The sequence below is a fragment of the Saimiri boliviensis genome, chromosome 17, assembly GCF_048565385.1.
Source record: "Saimiri boliviensis isolate mSaiBol1 chromosome 17, mSaiBol1.pri, whole genome shotgun sequence".
Lineage (NCBI taxonomy): Eukaryota > Metazoa > Chordata > Mammalia > Primates > Cebidae > Saimiri > Saimiri boliviensis.
Genome location: NC_133465.1, coordinates 5,479,106 through 5,496,437, shown reverse-complemented (window position 1 = coordinate 5,496,437; position 17,332 = coordinate 5,479,106). Strand labels below are relative to the sequence as shown.

Here is a 17,332-nt window from a genome sequence, read left to right as displayed (position 1 = left end):
GACCTCGTGATCCACCCGCCTCGGCCTCCCAAAGTGCTGGGATTACAGGCTTGAGCCACCGCGCCCAACCCTTTTTATTTCTCTTAATAAGGTAAATGCCTAGGAAAGAAATTGCTGTGCCATTGAGTAGGTGTATGTGCATCTTTAAGAAACTGCCAAACCTTTTCCCTAAATAGTTGTACCATTTAAAAATCCGATCAGCAATGTTTGAGAGTACAACTTGCACTAAACATCATTCTCAACATTTGGTTTTGCCAATCATTTTTGTTTCACACATTCTATTATGTGCCTCTTTGTGGTTTTAATTTGCATTTTCCTGATAACTAATAATGTTAAGCACTTTTTTGTGTGCTTATTGGCCATTTATCTGTCTTCCTTTGTGATGTGTCTGTTAAAATATTTTTCCCATGTCTTTTTATTTTTGAGACAGAGTCTTGCTCTGTCCCCTAGCCTGGAGTGCAGTAGTGCTATTTGGCTCACTGCAACCTCCACCTCCTAGGTTCAAGTAATTATCTTACCTCAGCCTCCCTAGTAGCTGGGATTACAGGCGCCTGCCACCACACCCAGCTAATTTTTGTATTTTTAGTAGAGATGAGGTTTCACCATGTTGGTCAGGCTGGTCTCAAACTACTGACCTCAGGTGATCCACCTGCCTTGGCCTCCCAAAGTGTTGAGATTATAGGGCTGAGCCACTGCACCCAGCCCCGTGTCTTAAATTAAAAAAAAAAAACAAAAAACACAACTTTAATTCGTGGATTCCTTCTTCTGCCAGCTCACATCTGCTGTTGAGCTCCTCTAGGGCAGTTTTCATTTTGTTTCCTGTCCTTGTCAGCTCCAGTGGTCAGTCAGCGATTGGTCGGAGTTTGTACCTAAACCTTTTAAGCCAGTGATGTTTTCACCTTCTATTGTTGAATCTGTGTTTGTGGTTCAGAGACTACTTTTATGGTTGAGGGAGTTGATGAGTTTGTACTGTGTTGGGCCAAGGAGTAGAGGCTCACACATTCCCTCTTCATTTACTTCTCAGAAGGCACAGCTTTGGGCACGAGAACAGTCTTGTAGAACACCAGGAGGACTATGCTTTTAGCAGGTCTCTCTTTGTTTTCTTCACTGATCTCTCCGTTCAATTTTCCTTCACTGATCTCTCCGTTGTGGTCTATCTCTATTGGTGTCACACCAAGCTGTTAGTCTCCACTCATTGCTAGCTGCTGGCTCTGTTGTTTTTAACAGCATCCAGGGCAAAAATTGCTCCCTAGTCTTGATCCAAAGAAAGTTGGGCACCTTGGCAGGGGCAAGGTATTGCCAGTCTTTGATAATCCTTTCCTCATCCTCCCCGGAAAATAATCTCTGTGCAATGGAGCAGGAGCTGGAGGGCAGAGTGTTGGTAATGGGGGCCTGTTCTTCACTGGCTATTCTATTTGGGTCCTCCCTAAATAGCAGAAGCTTGGGGTTGGGGAGGTAGGAACTGATGCTGTGGCTCACTGCATCTTCTTCAGCACAGAGCCTTGTGAGATGCAATGTCTAGATGTTCACTGGCTGCAAACAAACAAACCTGGAATAAGTCTGGGAAACTGGGAATAGTGGGAACTACCACTGAGCTGCTGAATCCCATGGAACAATTCTGCAACACAGAGCTGTGGGGACTAGAGGACTGCATAAGCTGTCATTAGCTGTTAGGCTTTGATCTTCCCTACATAGAAGGATTTAGGAGTCAGGGAAAGGCTGCCCTGAAGGCTCTCACATAGCCCTTCCAGGAACACAGCTTTGGAGGGTGGGGCATTCTTCCTACTCTCCTTACTGAATTCCGTAGATTAGGCTTGTGTTAAGCATTTTAATCAATCTCCAGAGACTTTGAATAGATTGTCTTTGGTAATGTTGACTAGTTTCATAGATGTCTCTCTAGAAAAGAAGTTTCACCTGACTTCTCACACTACCATTCCCAATACAGTTGACCGTTGAACACATAGGTTTGAACTGTGCAGTTTACTTATTTGTGGATTTTTTCAAATACTGGGAAAGTTTTCAGAGATTTGTGACAATTTGAAAAAACTCACAGATGAACTGCATAGCCTGGAAATACTTTTTAAAAATTAAGCATGTCATAACATATGTGTATATACTAGCCTTTTATAATTTGCTACCATAAAACATATTGTAAAACATTAAAAATTATCAAAAATGCATGCAAACACAGACTGCATGGTGCCAGTCATATAAACAAATGTAAAGATATTGTGTTAAAAACTGCATAAAATTAATTTATAAGTAGTATAGTAGCACATATTGTAATAATTTGTAGCCAACTCCTGTCACTGTTGCCCTGAGCTCAAGTGTTGTATCTGCTTAAAACACCACACTATGCTAGTCATCTTTGCGTGAATAGTTCATCTCTCCAGTAAATTTTGTGTTGCAGTAAAAAGTGATCTCTCGGCCAGGAGCAGTGGCTCACGCCTGTAATCCCAGCACTTTGGGAGGCCAAGGCGGGCAGATCACTTGAGGTCAGGAATTTGAGACCAGCCTCGCCAACATGGTGAAACCCCATCTCTACTAAAAATACAAAAATTAGCTGGTCATGGTGGCACATGCCTAGCTACTCTGGAGGTTGAGACAGGGAGAATTGCTTGAACCTGGGAGGTGGAGGTTGCAGTGAGCCAAGATCATGCCACTGCACTCCAACCTGGGCAACAGAGCGAGACTCTTTCTCAAAAAAAAAAAAAAAAAGTGATTTCTCATAGTACTCTGGTGTTTTTCGTTATGTTTAGTGCAATACTTCAGACCTTGAATAATACCATGGAATCCCTACTGAGTACTACTAGTGATATTGGAAGTGTTCCTGAGAAGCAGAGAAAAGTTTGACATTACAAGAAAAAGTTGAATTGTCTGCTATGTATCATAGATTGAGGCCTGCAGCTACAATTGCACATTATTTCAGAAAGATGATTCATCTTGTAAATAGATAATATAAACTTACAGTATTGATAAATACAATCTAGTACTGTAAATGTATTTTCTCTTCCTTATTTTCTTAATAACATTTTCTTTTCTCTAGTTCATTGTAAGAATATAGTATATAATACATATAATTTAGAAAATGTGTATAATTAACTGTTTATGTTATCAGTAAGGCTTCCAGTCAACAATAGGCTATTAGTAGTTAAGTTTTGGGAGGAGTAAAAAGTTATACATGGATTTTTGACTGTGTCGGGGGAGGGAGTTGTCATCCCTAACCCCTGTGTTATTCAAGGGTCAACTGTATGTATGTGTAGTTACAAATTCAAACACTACAAACGTAGCTAAATGAAAAGTAATGAATAATAATTACTTTTATAATTATAATAATAAAATAATTCTGTCTCATCTGGGTAAAGTTAATAAACAGGAGAAAATGATAAGCCTACTGAGACTTACCCCTCCTAATCAGGTCCCCAGACCTGATTCCTAGAGACAACAACTGCTACTAGCTTCTTCTGTATACTTCAAGAAATACTCTAGCTAGATGTGTGAACGACCTAGGCATCTAAACTTGGGTCTTCAAGAACTTCAGCTGCTGCAAGATGCAGCGTGTTTTTGAGCATGTGACTTCTTGAGATCCTGTTACACCCTTACACCCAAAATGTGCATTGGTTTTTCACCTGCTTCTAAGTGCATTTATAGTTTTTAATCGGTTAGGCAGTCCTTTCTGGCTTGGATATTAGTCATTGTAGATTACCTAATTTAGTTTATTATATCTGTATCACTGGCAAACTGGCTAGTATTTTAAGATCTGAACAGTGAGTTAAGGTTTTTAAACATGGTCTGGCGTGGTGGTTCACACTTGTAATCCAGCACTTTGGGAAGCTAAGAAGCGGAGGACAGCTTGAGCCCAGGAATCTGAGCTGCAGTCAGCTGTTATCACACCACTGTACTCCAGCATGGGCAACAGAGTGAGACCCTGTCTGGGGGGGAAAAAAAAAAAAAAAAAAGATTTTAAACATTTAAACATCAAAATGGTGATTCATCATATGTAGTAATTTCTCTCTGTTCCTATAGTAAACTGTATAGAGATTGTCTGCTAGTATAGCTGTTGCTTTAGAAATCAGGCAGTGGAGTGAGGGCTGTTAAATATTCTTTAGGTTGTAAACAGTATTGCCTAAAAATGGAGCAAATTTAAAATAACTACATGGGTTGGTTCTAATATTTTTATTTTAAGTGTTTTAACTAATTTTTTAGAAACAATGGATACATCATGTTTACGTAGTGCTTAACCTATTCCTCTGCCTCAACTCTGAGAACTGTTTTTACTGAAGCCTTTTCTATGTAATATTTTTTTTTTCTGATTGCTGTATAGAAAAGTATTACATTATCTTTCTCAAGGGAGAAGTTCAGCTGATGTAGCCTTGTTTTACTGCTTCAATTTCTTCTTTATAGTTTTGCCTCATTGGCATCTACCTATTTGCATGAGGTAAAACTGATAATTCAATCTCATCTGGGGAGAGTTAACAAACAGGAGAAAATGACAAGTCTACTGAGAAAATGAAAATGGGTAATGAAACTGTCATTTTGTTAGAAGATAAACTACATAATATGCATTTAGATGTTCCTATACCTACCCTGAATTTGGTGTAGGACTTTTCGCCAGTTTAAATTTTAACTAATTAGGTTATTTTTGAGGGAAGAGGTAGGGACAGGAATGAAAATATGCTTTGTCTTTTAACTCTGAGAATAATGGTAGGGGTGGACAGAAAGGCAGAGACAGAGACAAGGTAGCCATGCGGGAAAGAGAGCCAGAGAAGCGAGATGCTCTCTAAATTATTTTTAAAGTTAGAGCAGATAGCCACTCTAATCACATCCAACACTGACCATACAGTCAATCTTCACAAAATAGGAGCTGAGTTTAAAATTGTAATTCACTAGATTTTATTGCAAAGTTATTCTTTTTTCTTTTTGGTAAGGGAGTCTCGCTCTGTTACCCAGACTGGGCTGCAGTGGTGTGATCTCAGCTCACTGCAGCCTCTACCTCCCAATTAGCTGGGACTACAGGCACATACCACCATGCCTGGCTAATTTTTTGTGTTTTAGTAGAGACGGGGTTTCACCGTGTTGCCCAGGCCGGTCTCAAACTCTTGAGCTCAGGCAGTCCTCCTGCCTTGGCTTCCTAAGGTGTTAGGATTATAGGCATGAGCCACCGTGCCTGGCACAAAAAATTCCGACATCTTAATAAGAGATGGTGAGCCGTGGTTACAGCCAAACTGTACATTTCTAGGGTTATCTGGAGGCAGAAACAAACTGAACTGTTGCTGGAAGCTTCTCTAAGTCATCACAACGCAGGGGACCCAGGCAGCTGGGGCTCTACATTTCCTCCCCTCCCCTCCCCTCCCCTCCTCCCCTCCCCCTCCCCCCCTTCTTTCCTTCTTTCCTTCCTTTCTTCCTTTCTTCCTAGACAGGGTCTTACTGTCTTCCTTTCTTTTTCTTTCCCTTTCCCTTTCCCTTTTTCCCTTTCCCTTTCCTTACCTTTTCTTTTTCCTTCCCCTTTCTTTGACATAGGGTCTTACTTTGTCACCTCGGCTAGAGTGCAGTGGAACAATCTTGGCTCACTGTGGCCTTGGGCTCAAGCGATCTTCCCACCTCAGCCCCCCAAGTAGCTGACACTATGGGCATATGCCACCATGTCCAGCTAATTTTTTTATTTTTAGTAGAGGCAGGGTTTCACCATATTGCCCAGGCTTGTCTTGAACTTCTGGACTCAAGCAATCTGCCCGCCTCAGTCTCCCAAAGTGCTGGGTTTTCAAGCATGAGCCACTGTGCCCAGCTACTCTATATTACTATAGCAGGAAATGCCATGATTCTAGGGATTCCAGGAAGCACTGATTTTTAGGTAGGCTTGTCTCTTAGTGTTAAGAGCCAGGATGGGGCCGGGCGCGGTGGCTCACGCCTATAATCCCAGCACTTTGGGAGGCCGAGGCGGGTGGATCATGAGGTCAAGAGATCGAGACCATCCTGGTCAACATGGTGAAACCCCATCTCTACTAAAAATAATACAAAAAATTAGCTGGGCATGGTGGCGCGTGCCTGTAATCCCAGCTACTCAGGAGGCTGAAGCAAGAGAATTGCCTGAACCCAGGAGGCGGAGGTTGCAGTGAGCCGAGATCGAGCCATTGCACTCCAGCCCGGGTAACAAGAGTGAAACTCCGTCTCAAAAAAAAAAAAAAGAGCCAGGATGGGGTCAATGCTGGAGTCTAGTGCAATTTGACTTTTGGCACAGTATCTTCTGGGGGATGGCAGTTAGGTGCTTGAAATGAGATATTTTGGGTTTAAAATTAGTTTCCCTGGCTGGTGCAGTGACTCATGCCTATAATTCTAGCATTCTGGGAGGTAGAAGTAGGTGGATCACCTGAGGTCAGGAGTTCAAGGTCAGCCTGGCCAACAGAGTAGAACCCTGTCTGTACTAAAAAATATAAAAATTAGTTGGGCTTGGTGGTTTGCACCTGTAGTCCCAGCTACTTGGGAAGCTGAGACAGGACAGTCGCTTGAACCTAGGAGATGGATGTTGCAGTGAACCAAGACTGCACCACTGCACTCCAGCCTGGGCAACAGAGCAAGACTATCTCAAAAAAAAAAAAAAAAAAAAAAAAAATAGTATCCCTCAGCAGTTCAAGAAATGGAGATTAATAATAATTTATAGCCGGGCGCGGTGGCTCAAGCCTGTAATCCCAGCACTTTGGGAGGCCGACGCGGGTGGATCACGAGGTCAAAAGATCCAGACCATCCTGGTCAACATGGTGAAACCCCGTCTCTACTAAAAATACAAAAAATTAGCTGGGCATGGTGGCGCATGCCTGTAATCCCAGCTACTCAGGAGGCTGAGGCAGGAGAATTGACTGAACCCAGGAGGCGGAGGTTGCGGTGAGCCGAGATTGTGCCATTGCACTCCAGCCTGGGTAACAAGAGCGAAACTCCGTCTCAAAATAATAATAATAATAATTTATATCTTCTTCTTATCAGGGTCATTTGTATGGTCTGAGATAAATAATATTCTCTTTTGTCTCTTCTTTTGTCTCTAGCTGCTTCTTTCAGTTGCTACCTAGGTAATGTAGTTAGAAGCTACTTAAAGAATAGGATGGAAGACTTTATACTTAATCAAATTACTTTCCTCCTAATAACGAATTGCTGCTTTACAGATTCACCTTGTAGTCTATAGTAAGTGCTGCTCCCTGAAATCAGGCAACATTATGCCTCTGTTAAATCTAGCTGTGATAGGTATAGGGAATAGGAACTGTGGTGTGACATGTTAGGTTGAAGGAAGGATCCCTATGCAGTTTTGAAAGAATGGGACTCTGAAAGATTAGCCCTGGGTTGGCCAGGCACAGCTCAACGCCTGTAATCCCAACACTTTGGGAGGCCGAGGTGGGCTGATCACAAGGTCAGGAGTTTGAGACCAGCTTGGCCAACGTGGTAAAACCCCGTCTCTACTAAAAATACAAAAATTAGCCAGGCGCTTGTAATCCCAACTACTCAGGAGGCTGAGGCAGGAGAAATCTGTGAAACCAGAAGGCAGAGGTTGCGGTGAGCCGACCTTGTGCCACTGCGCTCCAGCCTGGGCAACAAGAGCGAAACTCTGTCTCAAAAAAAAAAAAAAAAAGTTAGCCCTGGGTAAAGTGCCATATGGGGAATTTTGGCATTCAGAAAGCACATCAGTCCTAAATTAATAGGTATCAAAGTCAGTAACAGATAAATCTCAAAAACGTAATGTTGAGCAAGAGAAAACAGACACATCAAGTATATACTGTTTGATTGATTTACACAAAGGTTAAAAATGGGCAAAACCCGGATGGGTGCAGTGGCTCACACCTGTAATCCCAACACTTTGGGAGGCTGAGGCAGGTGGATCGTGAGGTCAGGCGTTCAAGACCAGCCTGACCAAGATGGTGAAACCCCATCTCTACTAAAAATACAAAAAGTGGTGTGGTGGCAGGCGCCTGTAAATCTCAGCTAATCAGTAGACTGAGACAAGAGAATCGCTTTAACCTGGGCGGCAGAGGTTGCAGTGAGCTGAGATCATACCACTGCACTCTACCCTGGGTGACAGAGTGAGGCATCCTCTCAAAAAAAAACACACACACAAAAAGAAAAACAAATTGGCAAAACCCATCTGTAGGATTAGAAGTCAGGATATAGTTACCCTTGTGGAAGGGAATAGGTAGTTACTGGAAAGAGGGCATAAGGGGGTTTGTTGGGATGCTGGTGATACTGTTTGTTGATCTGGTTTTTGGGTACATTGGTATGTAATTGTTTGTGAATATTAATTGAGCTACACACTTACATCCTGTGTAATTTTCTGTATGCATGTTATACTTTAATATTACATTAAAAAAGAAAAGAAAATGTTTGTAGTAGGTCAATTCTGCATATATGGAGATTACGTCTAATTGCCTATAGTTGGGAATTGGATAAATAAGAACTGGTTAAATTGTATTATGTTCCCCATACTCTTGAAGAACATCGTATCACTATTATTTTTCATTTTTTCTTTTTTGAGACAGTTTCACTCTGTTGCCCAGGCCAAAGTGCAGGGATGCTGCCACCGCCTACTGAAGCCTCAACCTCTTGGGCTCAAGTGATCCTCCCACCTCAGCCTCCTGAGTAGCTGGGACTACAGGTGTGCATCACCATGCCTGGCTAATTTTTGTATTTTTTGTAGAGACGGGGTCCTGCTGTGTTCCCCAGGCTTGTCTTTAACTCCTGGGCTCAGTTGATCCACTTGCCTCTGCCTTTCAGTGCTGGAATTACTGGCGTGAGCTACCACAGCTGGCCCTGTATTGCTGTTTTTTGCGAATGAATAATTCTGTATGTCCTAATATGGAGCTGATATTAAATGAATAAATGAATTTTCAGATTATATACTCCATTTATAGAAAAATGAAACACTGTGTGCATATGCTCATATATACATAGAAAATACCATGAGGGATACACACTAAATAATGAACAGTAGTTAGCCTTGAGAATTGGTTTATGGGTAGTGTGACTAACTGGGGAACATTGAACTTTTACATGATATTCTTTTATACCACTACATTTTTTTTTTGAGACGGAGTTTCACTCTTGTTACCCAGGCCGGAGTGCAATGGCACGATCTCGGCTCACCGCAACCTCTGCCTCCTGGGTTCAGGCAATTCTCCTGCCTCAGCCTCCTGAGTAGCTGGGATTATAGGCATGCACCACCATGCCCAGCTGATTTTTTTTTTTTTGTATTTTTAGTAGAGACGGGGTTTCACCATGTTGACCAGGATGGTCTCGATCTCTTGACCTCGTGATCCACCCTCCTCGGCCTCCCAAAGTGCTGGGATTACAGGCTTGAGCCACCGCGCCCGGCCCATTTTTTTTTTTTTAACTGTAAGCATGGATTACTCTTATAACAAAACTGATTTAAAAAGTAAATTGCAACTGCTATTTTAAAAAGGCAAGTAGATTGGGAGAAGTAATGTTGTTATTCAGGTAAAATCTCCAAAGTGTTATTAAAAGAAGAAAAGGAATTGTGGCAGAAATTAGAGCCTCCCAAGAGGAGTTAAGAAGAGTTCATATAGCTCTACCTTACTTCACCCCAGAGGATGAGGCAGATTTTAATGAGCTTCTGAAAACAAAATGATTGTAGACACTTAATGTAAAGTATAACTGAATTGCCTCTCTTAATTCTTTCAGTTGATCCGGAGTACCAGAAGGAAGCAGAACAGAGACATCGAGAATTGGCAACTAAAGCTGGAGGATTTAATGACTTTGCAACTTTAGCTGTCATCTTTGAACAATGCAAATCAAGGTATGTAAGGTAGTCCTTTGTATAGAAAATGTCAATTTGATGTATAGTTCCAATATGTGCTTATTATGTGGCTCGTAACACTTAGGTTCAGTGAAGATATTGACCTCAAGGTATTTTGAATTTCAGTGAAATTATCTATGTCAGATGACTGTTGCTTAGTAGACACTTGGTATATGATACTGATTCTCTTCTTTTCTCCTCAAACGTTTCCTCAAAATGACCTTATAGAATTTTGCTTCTATATAGGTGGCCTAGATTAAAAAATGATTGGATATTTGTTAATGCATATATGTAAGTAAAGAAATCCATTCACAAATTATTTTTTAATGTAGTCATTAATTTAATTGTTTTTTTCAAATTTCCTGAAATACTTCTTTAGTACTTGAACAGGTCTCCTAAAGGAACTGACAGTTGGTTATGGGTTTATACTTTTGTAATAGAAATGAGAATGTTAGATTGTCTTTTACTTAGAGAAGATATTTTAAAGATACGAGTTTTTTATTTTGCAGTGGAGCTCCAGCTTCGTGGTGCCAAAAACACTGGATTCACTGGAGGTGCTTATTTTCTGCATTTCGTGTGGAAGCCCAACTTCGAGAACTAATTAGGAAGCTTAAACAGGTGATTGCCATAATGGTTTTTCTTCTTGAGTAGGATTTTGGACCTATATATTTTATACTGAATTTTCAGTGATGTACATTACCACCCTTTCCTCACTACCAACCTTCCTTTCTATTTGTTTCTGTGTATAGCCATCTCCCTGACCCCATGAAAGATTCCTAGTAGTAATAAAAGAATCGTATCTACAGAATTGAAGATATTTGAAAATTGCTTTCCTGATACATAATTGATGTGCAATAACCAACACAGATTTAAGGTTTACACTTTGATGAGTTTTGACATTTGCATAAAACAACTATCAAGATAATGGAATATATCCAACTTCTCCCAGTTTTCTCATTTCCTTTTTTTTTTTTTTTTTTTTTTTTTTTGAGACGGAGTTTCGCTCTTGTTACCCAGGCTGGAGTGCAATGGCGCGATCTCGGCTCACCGCAACCTCCGCCTCCTGGGCTCAGGCAATTCTCCTGCCTCAGCCTCCTGAGTAGCTGGGATTACAGGCACACGCCACCATGCCCAGCTGATTTTTTGTATTTTTAGTAGAGACGGGGTTTCACCATGTTGACCAGGATGGTCTCGATCCCTTGACCTTGTGATCCACCCGCCTCGGCCTCCCAAAGTGCTGGGATTACAGGCTTGAGCCACTGCGCCCGGCTTTTTTTTTTTTTTTTGAGATGGAGTCTCACTCTGACCCCCAAGCTGGGATGCAGTGGCCCAATCTCAGCTAACTGCAACTTTTGCCTCCCAGGTTCAAGCGATTCTCCTGCCTCACCCTCCCAAGTAGCTGGGATTACAGGCTTGCATCACCACACCCAGCTAATTTTTGTATTTTTAGTAAAGATGAGGTTTCACCATATTGGCCAGGCTGGTCTCAAACTCCTGACCTCAAGTGATTCACCTACCTCGGCCTCCCAAGCTGGGATTACAGGCATGAGCCACCGTGCCTAGCCTCATTCCCTTTTATAATCCATTTGTCTCACTTCCCAGAACCTCCCCACTTACCCAGGTAACCACTGATCTACAGCAGGCCCTAGAAAAATGTTTTTTTCTTTTGTAGTAACGAACCTGATTTCAGAAAAATACGGTTTTATTCACCGTTGTTCTTACATTGATGAGGAAAAAAATTACTTTAAAAATTTTGCTTAGCGTTGCAGTTTTCTAAGAACTTATCATTGATACTGGGTACTTGACTCCAGCCTGAGTGACAGCATAAGACCCTGACTCAAAACAAAACCAAAAAACCTACCCATTCTCTTCTTTCTCCAGCCTCTGGAAACCACTGTTATACTTTGTTTCATTATGAATGTTTTCTGTTTGCCTTATCTTCAAGTTCATTAATCTTTTCTCCTGCAATGTTTAATCTGCCATGAATCCCATCTAGTATATTTGTCATCTCAGGTGTTGTATTTTCATCTCTATATGTTGGATTTCAGTCTTTAAATTTTTACATTTTACTTTTCAGGTCTCTACTTTTTGAACATACATAATCCAGCTATACAAATAATTATATAATGGAATATAATTAAATCTGTGTCAGTTCTAGGTTGATTTTAATTTATCGATGTCCTCATTTATGGATTGTATCTTTTTGCTTTTTTACATCATACCTGATAACTTTTCAGTGGATGCTGAACATTGTGAATGTCACCTTGTTGGGGGCTGGGTATTTTTGTGTTCTAGTTACTTGGAAATGTTTTGATCTTTTTGGGTCTTGCTTGCATCATTTGGTAGGTGGGATCAGAGCAGCACTCAGTGCAGGGCCAGTTGTTCCCCTCTACTGAGGCAAGACACATCTGAGTACTCTTTCTAAAATCACATGAATTATTGTAGTGTAGTATGCTCATGTGGCTTATAGGATCAGGCGCCATTACTAGCCCTGTGAAAACGTCCTTTTAAGAGGTTCTTTTCTTGAGCTGGTAGTTTCCTCAGATTCATGTGCGAATCAGTACTCCACAGAACACTTGAGGAGGACCCTTTGCATCTCTCTGGAGTTGTGTCTTTACGTAGTTCTCTTCTTTCCTGAACTCTTGTTCTGTGAATTCTGGCCACCTTGGTCTTCCTGGACTCCCAGCTTTGTCTCCCTAACCCAGGGACTTCTCTGGATTCCATTTGAGCTTTACTTCCCTGTACCTTGGTCTGCAGTCTTTCTCAAGGCTGAAGTTGGGACAGTTGTTGGATGTACTGCATTTATTTCCTGTCTCTGGAGTCACTGTCCTTTATTGCCTGATATTACAGTGTTTTGGAAATCATTATTTCATATATTTTGTTCATTTTTTTTGTTTTCAGGTAGAAGGGTAAATCTGGTCCCTTTTACTCTATGTTTGGCAGAAACGGAAGTCTTTAGAAATGTGGATTTTTCAAAATAAAAGATTATTTCAAATTGTGCTATGAGATTTACCACTCTATATATAATCTTTTTACAGCAAAGTGATTTCCCAAGAGAGACCTTTGAGGGCCCTAAACATGAAGTACTACGAAGATGTCTCTGTGCAGGCTATTTCAAAAATGTAGCTCGAAGGTAAGCATTAAGAACTTGAGAGATGGATCAAGATATATACTGTATTTGACTAACTACAATATTGGACTATTTAATAATAAACATTGAAGATTTGACTTAAGCTCTTTGATGATTATGACATCAATTACAATGACCAGGGAGAGCTGCAGTGGCTCAGAGTATGGTATTAGAGTTCAAGCAGGATAGGAGGTGTGTTTTTAGGGTGGCTGTTGAGCATGAGTTATCTTCACTTAAGGCAAGTAACAAGAGTTTTCTTGCAGAGGGGTGGCCCTGTGTATAGTGTGAAAGCCAGGTAGGTTGACCATGGCATCCCTGAGAAAAGGTAGCTTGGCATGGAGTATTAAGGCTTGAGCAAGGTGGGGAGGGGTTATTTGGTTTGGGGTGTCAGTCTGAGTGTAGTGAGGAAGGCGGTTTTTTTTTTTTTTTTTTTGAGATGGAGTTTCACTCTTGTTGCCCAGGCTGGAAACCTCCACCTTCTGGGTTCAAGCCATTTTTCTGCCTCAGCCTCCCCAGTAGCTGGGATTACAGGCATGCGCCACCACGCCCAGCTAATTTTTATTTTTAATAAGACGAGGTTTCTCCATGTTGGTCAGGCCTGTCTCAAACTCCCAGACTCAAGTGATCCACCCGACTCAGCCTCCCAAAGTGCTGGGATTACAGGCACGAGCCACCGCGCCCAGCTGGAAGGCATCTTTATAGAGAAAGGGATAACATTGGTGGTGATAGAGATTCATTATATACAGAGGAATTGGTCACATAACTATGAGTGATAATGGTGAAGGGTATTAAAAATACTGAAAGTGAGAAAATGGGAATGATCTCTGTGCTGCTGGATTGAAATTTCAGTATATCGTTATAAAGTTAGGGGTTTCAATTTAGATGGATGCATGGACGGACACTGGAATAAAAATAGATGTTAGTGTGTATATATGTAATGCATTTATATGTATGCAAATATTTATATGTATATATGTGCTATCTCTGAGAGGGACTGAAACAGCAACTCCCAGTCCCTCTATTCACTGCAATAACAATGAGTAGACATAATGCCCAGATCTTGACTTGGGATATCCGTCTGCCACTTAAAGAAATCAGGGCTCTTTGGAGAAATGGGGCTGGGAAAGTGAAAGATGAGCCCAGAACATCTTATTTTGCCAGCAAGCAAAGAAGTGATTAACAAAGGTTGAGGCCATGTCAGAAGAACATAGGAGCCAGCATGAAGAGGCCCCAACTGATCAAATATGAGACACTTTAACCGTCAAAATAAGTAATGATAGTAGTAGATTATTATGTACTTAATAAAATGTGAAATCATATGTCTATCATGGTATAAATTAATAAATGAGTAAATTAAAAGCTTAATGAGAAATGGAATTGCTTACAAGTACCTCTCCATAAATTTTTTTTTAATTACAAAAGCAAAAAGTAATTTTACAGTGGAGAATCCTGGCATATGCTACCAAAATCAAGCATCAAAGTGAACATAATGAAATAAATCGAAATCATGTTCTTCCTGATAGGATACAATGAGAAAAACATAGCATTATGTCTCTGAGGGACATAACACACAGTAACTAGCCTTGACATCTTAAAGGTGCCAAGATCATGAAAGTCAAAGACTGAGGAAGTATTCCAGAATGAAGGAGACCAAAGGGACATGAAAAGAAAAAGGCAGTGTATGATTCTGAATTAAATCCTTTTGCTATCAAGGATATTATTAAGACATTTGGTGAAATGACAGTGGGGTCTAAGGATAAGATATTAGTAATGTGTCAGTGTTAATTTCCTGGTTTTGATGGTTATAGTCATGTTGGAAAATGTTCTTGACTGTTGACTGTAGGAAGTGCACACTCAAGTATTTGGGGATAGTGGAGCATTAGGTTGGCAGCTTACTCTCAAATGATTCAGGTAAAAAAGATTTTTTTACTTGCAACTTTTCTGTAAATTTAGATTATTTTACACTTTTTTTTTTAATTTTGATTTTTTTTGTTTTTTTTTTGGTTTTTTTTTTTTTTTTGATTTTTTTTTACACTTTTAAAAATATGATATGTCTTGGTTACTCGCTGTGTGCCAAATTGGGCAGGTACGAAGATAGAAAGGTAGAGTAACATGAGTCCTTGCATTATTCTTGATGATACCTGAATCTAATGGAGGATACAGTTATGTAAGTGAATAATTGCAATGCAGTTTGATGTGGGTTATACTACAAATATATACAAAGTACTATAGGAAATTATGACAAATGAACTAGGGTTTTATTTTGATAAGTTTTTTGGAATGACATTTAGGTAGGGAAATGTGGAAGAAAATATGTTAAGGGCATGAATTGGAAAAATTATAGATGAACTAATTGTCAAGTTTTAGAATAGTGAAAAATTGAGGTCCAGGTGGAAGATGGCGGCAGCTGTTGCGTCTCGGCTTTCTCAACTGCTGGGTCGGTCCCGCTCACAGCTGGGGCGGCCTATATCAAGTGCCACCTATAGCGGAGAAGGTTTAGCTCGCATGTAGAAGGTCCTCACCTTCTTTGTCGTGCTCCCTGGGGTGGGAGTCAGCATGCTGAATGTGTACCCGAAGTCGCAAAAAGAGCACAAGAGACCCGAGTTCTTCGCCTACCCTCATCTCTGCATCAGGACCAAGCCGTTTCCCTGGGGAGATGGTAACCAACCCTATTCCATAACTCTCATGCGAATCCACTTCCAACTGGCTACGAAGATGAATAAAGAGAATCTGGACCACTACCTGGGCACCAGGGACCACAGCACTGGTTTGGACCATTACTCTGCACATGGACCAGAAAAAGTATATGGGACCTTAAGCTCACCTTCTTTACCTGTATCAAATGATGACTGGTATATTGATCTTACATTCCTTTGTTGTGGCAGAAGGTGGCTTAAATAAATAACTTAAACTTAAAAAAAAAAAAAAAAAGAATAGTGAAAAATCACCTATCCCTTTAAAAAGATATGCAGTGTTATATAACATAAAGAAACCATATTTAAGTCAGAAGAACCATTTAGGACTTGGTTTTACCATGCATGAGCTCTGTGATCTTGAAAAGTCTAGCTAATTTATTTGAGTTTCAGTTTTGACCTTTTAATAAAATTCCTGGCTCTCAAAGCTCATAGATTATTGTTAGTATAACTACTGATTGCTTATACCAGATTGTAGTTACTGTTTAACTTGAATAATTAATTTAAGATGAATTGGGCCGGGCGCGGTGGCTCAAGCCTGTAATCCCAGCACTTTGGGAGGCCGAGGCGGGTGGATCACGAGGTCAAGAGATCGAGACCATCCTGGTCAACATGGTGAAACCCCGTCTCTACTAAAAATACAAAAAATTAGCTGGGCGTGGTGGTGCGTGCCTGTAATCCCAGCTACTCAGGAGGCTGAGGAAGGAGAATTGCCTGAACCCAGGAGGCGGAGGTTGCGGTGAGCCGAGATCGTGCCATTGCACTCCAGCCTGGGTAACAAGAGCGAAACTGCGTCTCAAAAAAAAAAAAAAAAAAAAAAAAAAAGATGAATTGGTAGAGAGGTTGTAGTAACAATTGAATAAATGCAAACCTCTGCTTATAATGCTCTTTGTAGTGGAGCATACTGCAATTGTTCATTGCTGAACTTAATGCTCTGTTTACTTCATTCTTTTACTGTTCTAGTCTTTATCGTTTTGTTTTTCTGTTTACAGATCTGTTGGGAGAACGTTTTGCACAATGGATGGGCGTGGAAGCCCGGTTCACATTCATCCTTCCTCAGCAGTGAGTGCTTTATTTTTAATAAAGGGAAGAAATCTGTAAAGGTGTAGAAATAAGTAATATATAAATGTCTTCTACTTTTCACTTTGGGGTTAAAGTGCATATATCTATATTACGTAGATCTATAAGGGTATTGGTTGGCGTATGCCTCTTGTTTGAAGAAGACAGGAATTAATTGAGAAGGGTTTGGACTATTTGGTTGGTCTAATGTGAAATAGCGCAGGTTATTGAGTTTATGATCCTTAAAAGAAATGTTTGATAGCTTCATGAACAGGAAACCAAACTTGAATGGATCATTTTTCATGAAGTATTGGTTACCACCAAAGTCTACGCAAGAATTGTATGCCCAATTCGTTATGAATGGGTAAGAGACTTGTTACCCAAGTTGCATGAATTTAATGCACATGATTTGAGCAGTGTGGCCCGACGTGAAGTGAGAGAAGACGCAAGAAGGAGATGGACAAATAAGGAAAATGTAAAACAGTTAAAGGGTGAGTAAATCGTTTGTTCTACTCTGAACCACTATGCCATAGTGCTTCCCAGTAGGGCTTTACTGGTTTTTTTTTTTTTTTTTTTTTTTTTTTTTTTGAGACGGAGTTTCGCTCTTGTTACCCAGGCTGGAGTGCAATGGCGCGATCTCGGCTCACCGCAACCTCCGCC

At 40.6% G+C, this 17,332-nt stretch overlaps 1 protein-coding gene and 1 pseudogene across 2 annotated transcripts in view; both read left to right on the top strand.

Moving 5' to 3' along the window:
• The window catches only part of DHX40 (DEAH-box helicase 40), a 50,320-nt gene that overhangs the window by 31,077 nt on the left and 1,911 nt on the right, over nucleotides 1-17,332 (top strand). For both annotated transcript variants that reach the window (XM_074388073.1, XM_003929088.4), the window contains 5 exons: nucleotides 9,676-9,790; nucleotides 10,300-10,408; nucleotides 12,829-12,923; nucleotides 16,606-16,675; nucleotides 16,935-17,163. In XM_074388073.1, the coding sequence (XP_074244174.1) occupies nucleotides 9,676-9,790; nucleotides 10,300-10,408; nucleotides 12,829-12,923; nucleotides 16,606-16,675; nucleotides 16,935-17,163 (618 nt within the window). The remainder of the gene's footprint in view (nucleotides 1-9,675; nucleotides 9,791-10,299; nucleotides 10,409-12,828; nucleotides 12,924-16,605; nucleotides 16,676-16,934; nucleotides 17,164-17,332) is intronic.
• LOC141581781 (cytochrome c oxidase subunit 6A1, mitochondrial pseudogene) lies at nucleotides 12,931-15,874 on the top strand (annotated as a pseudogene).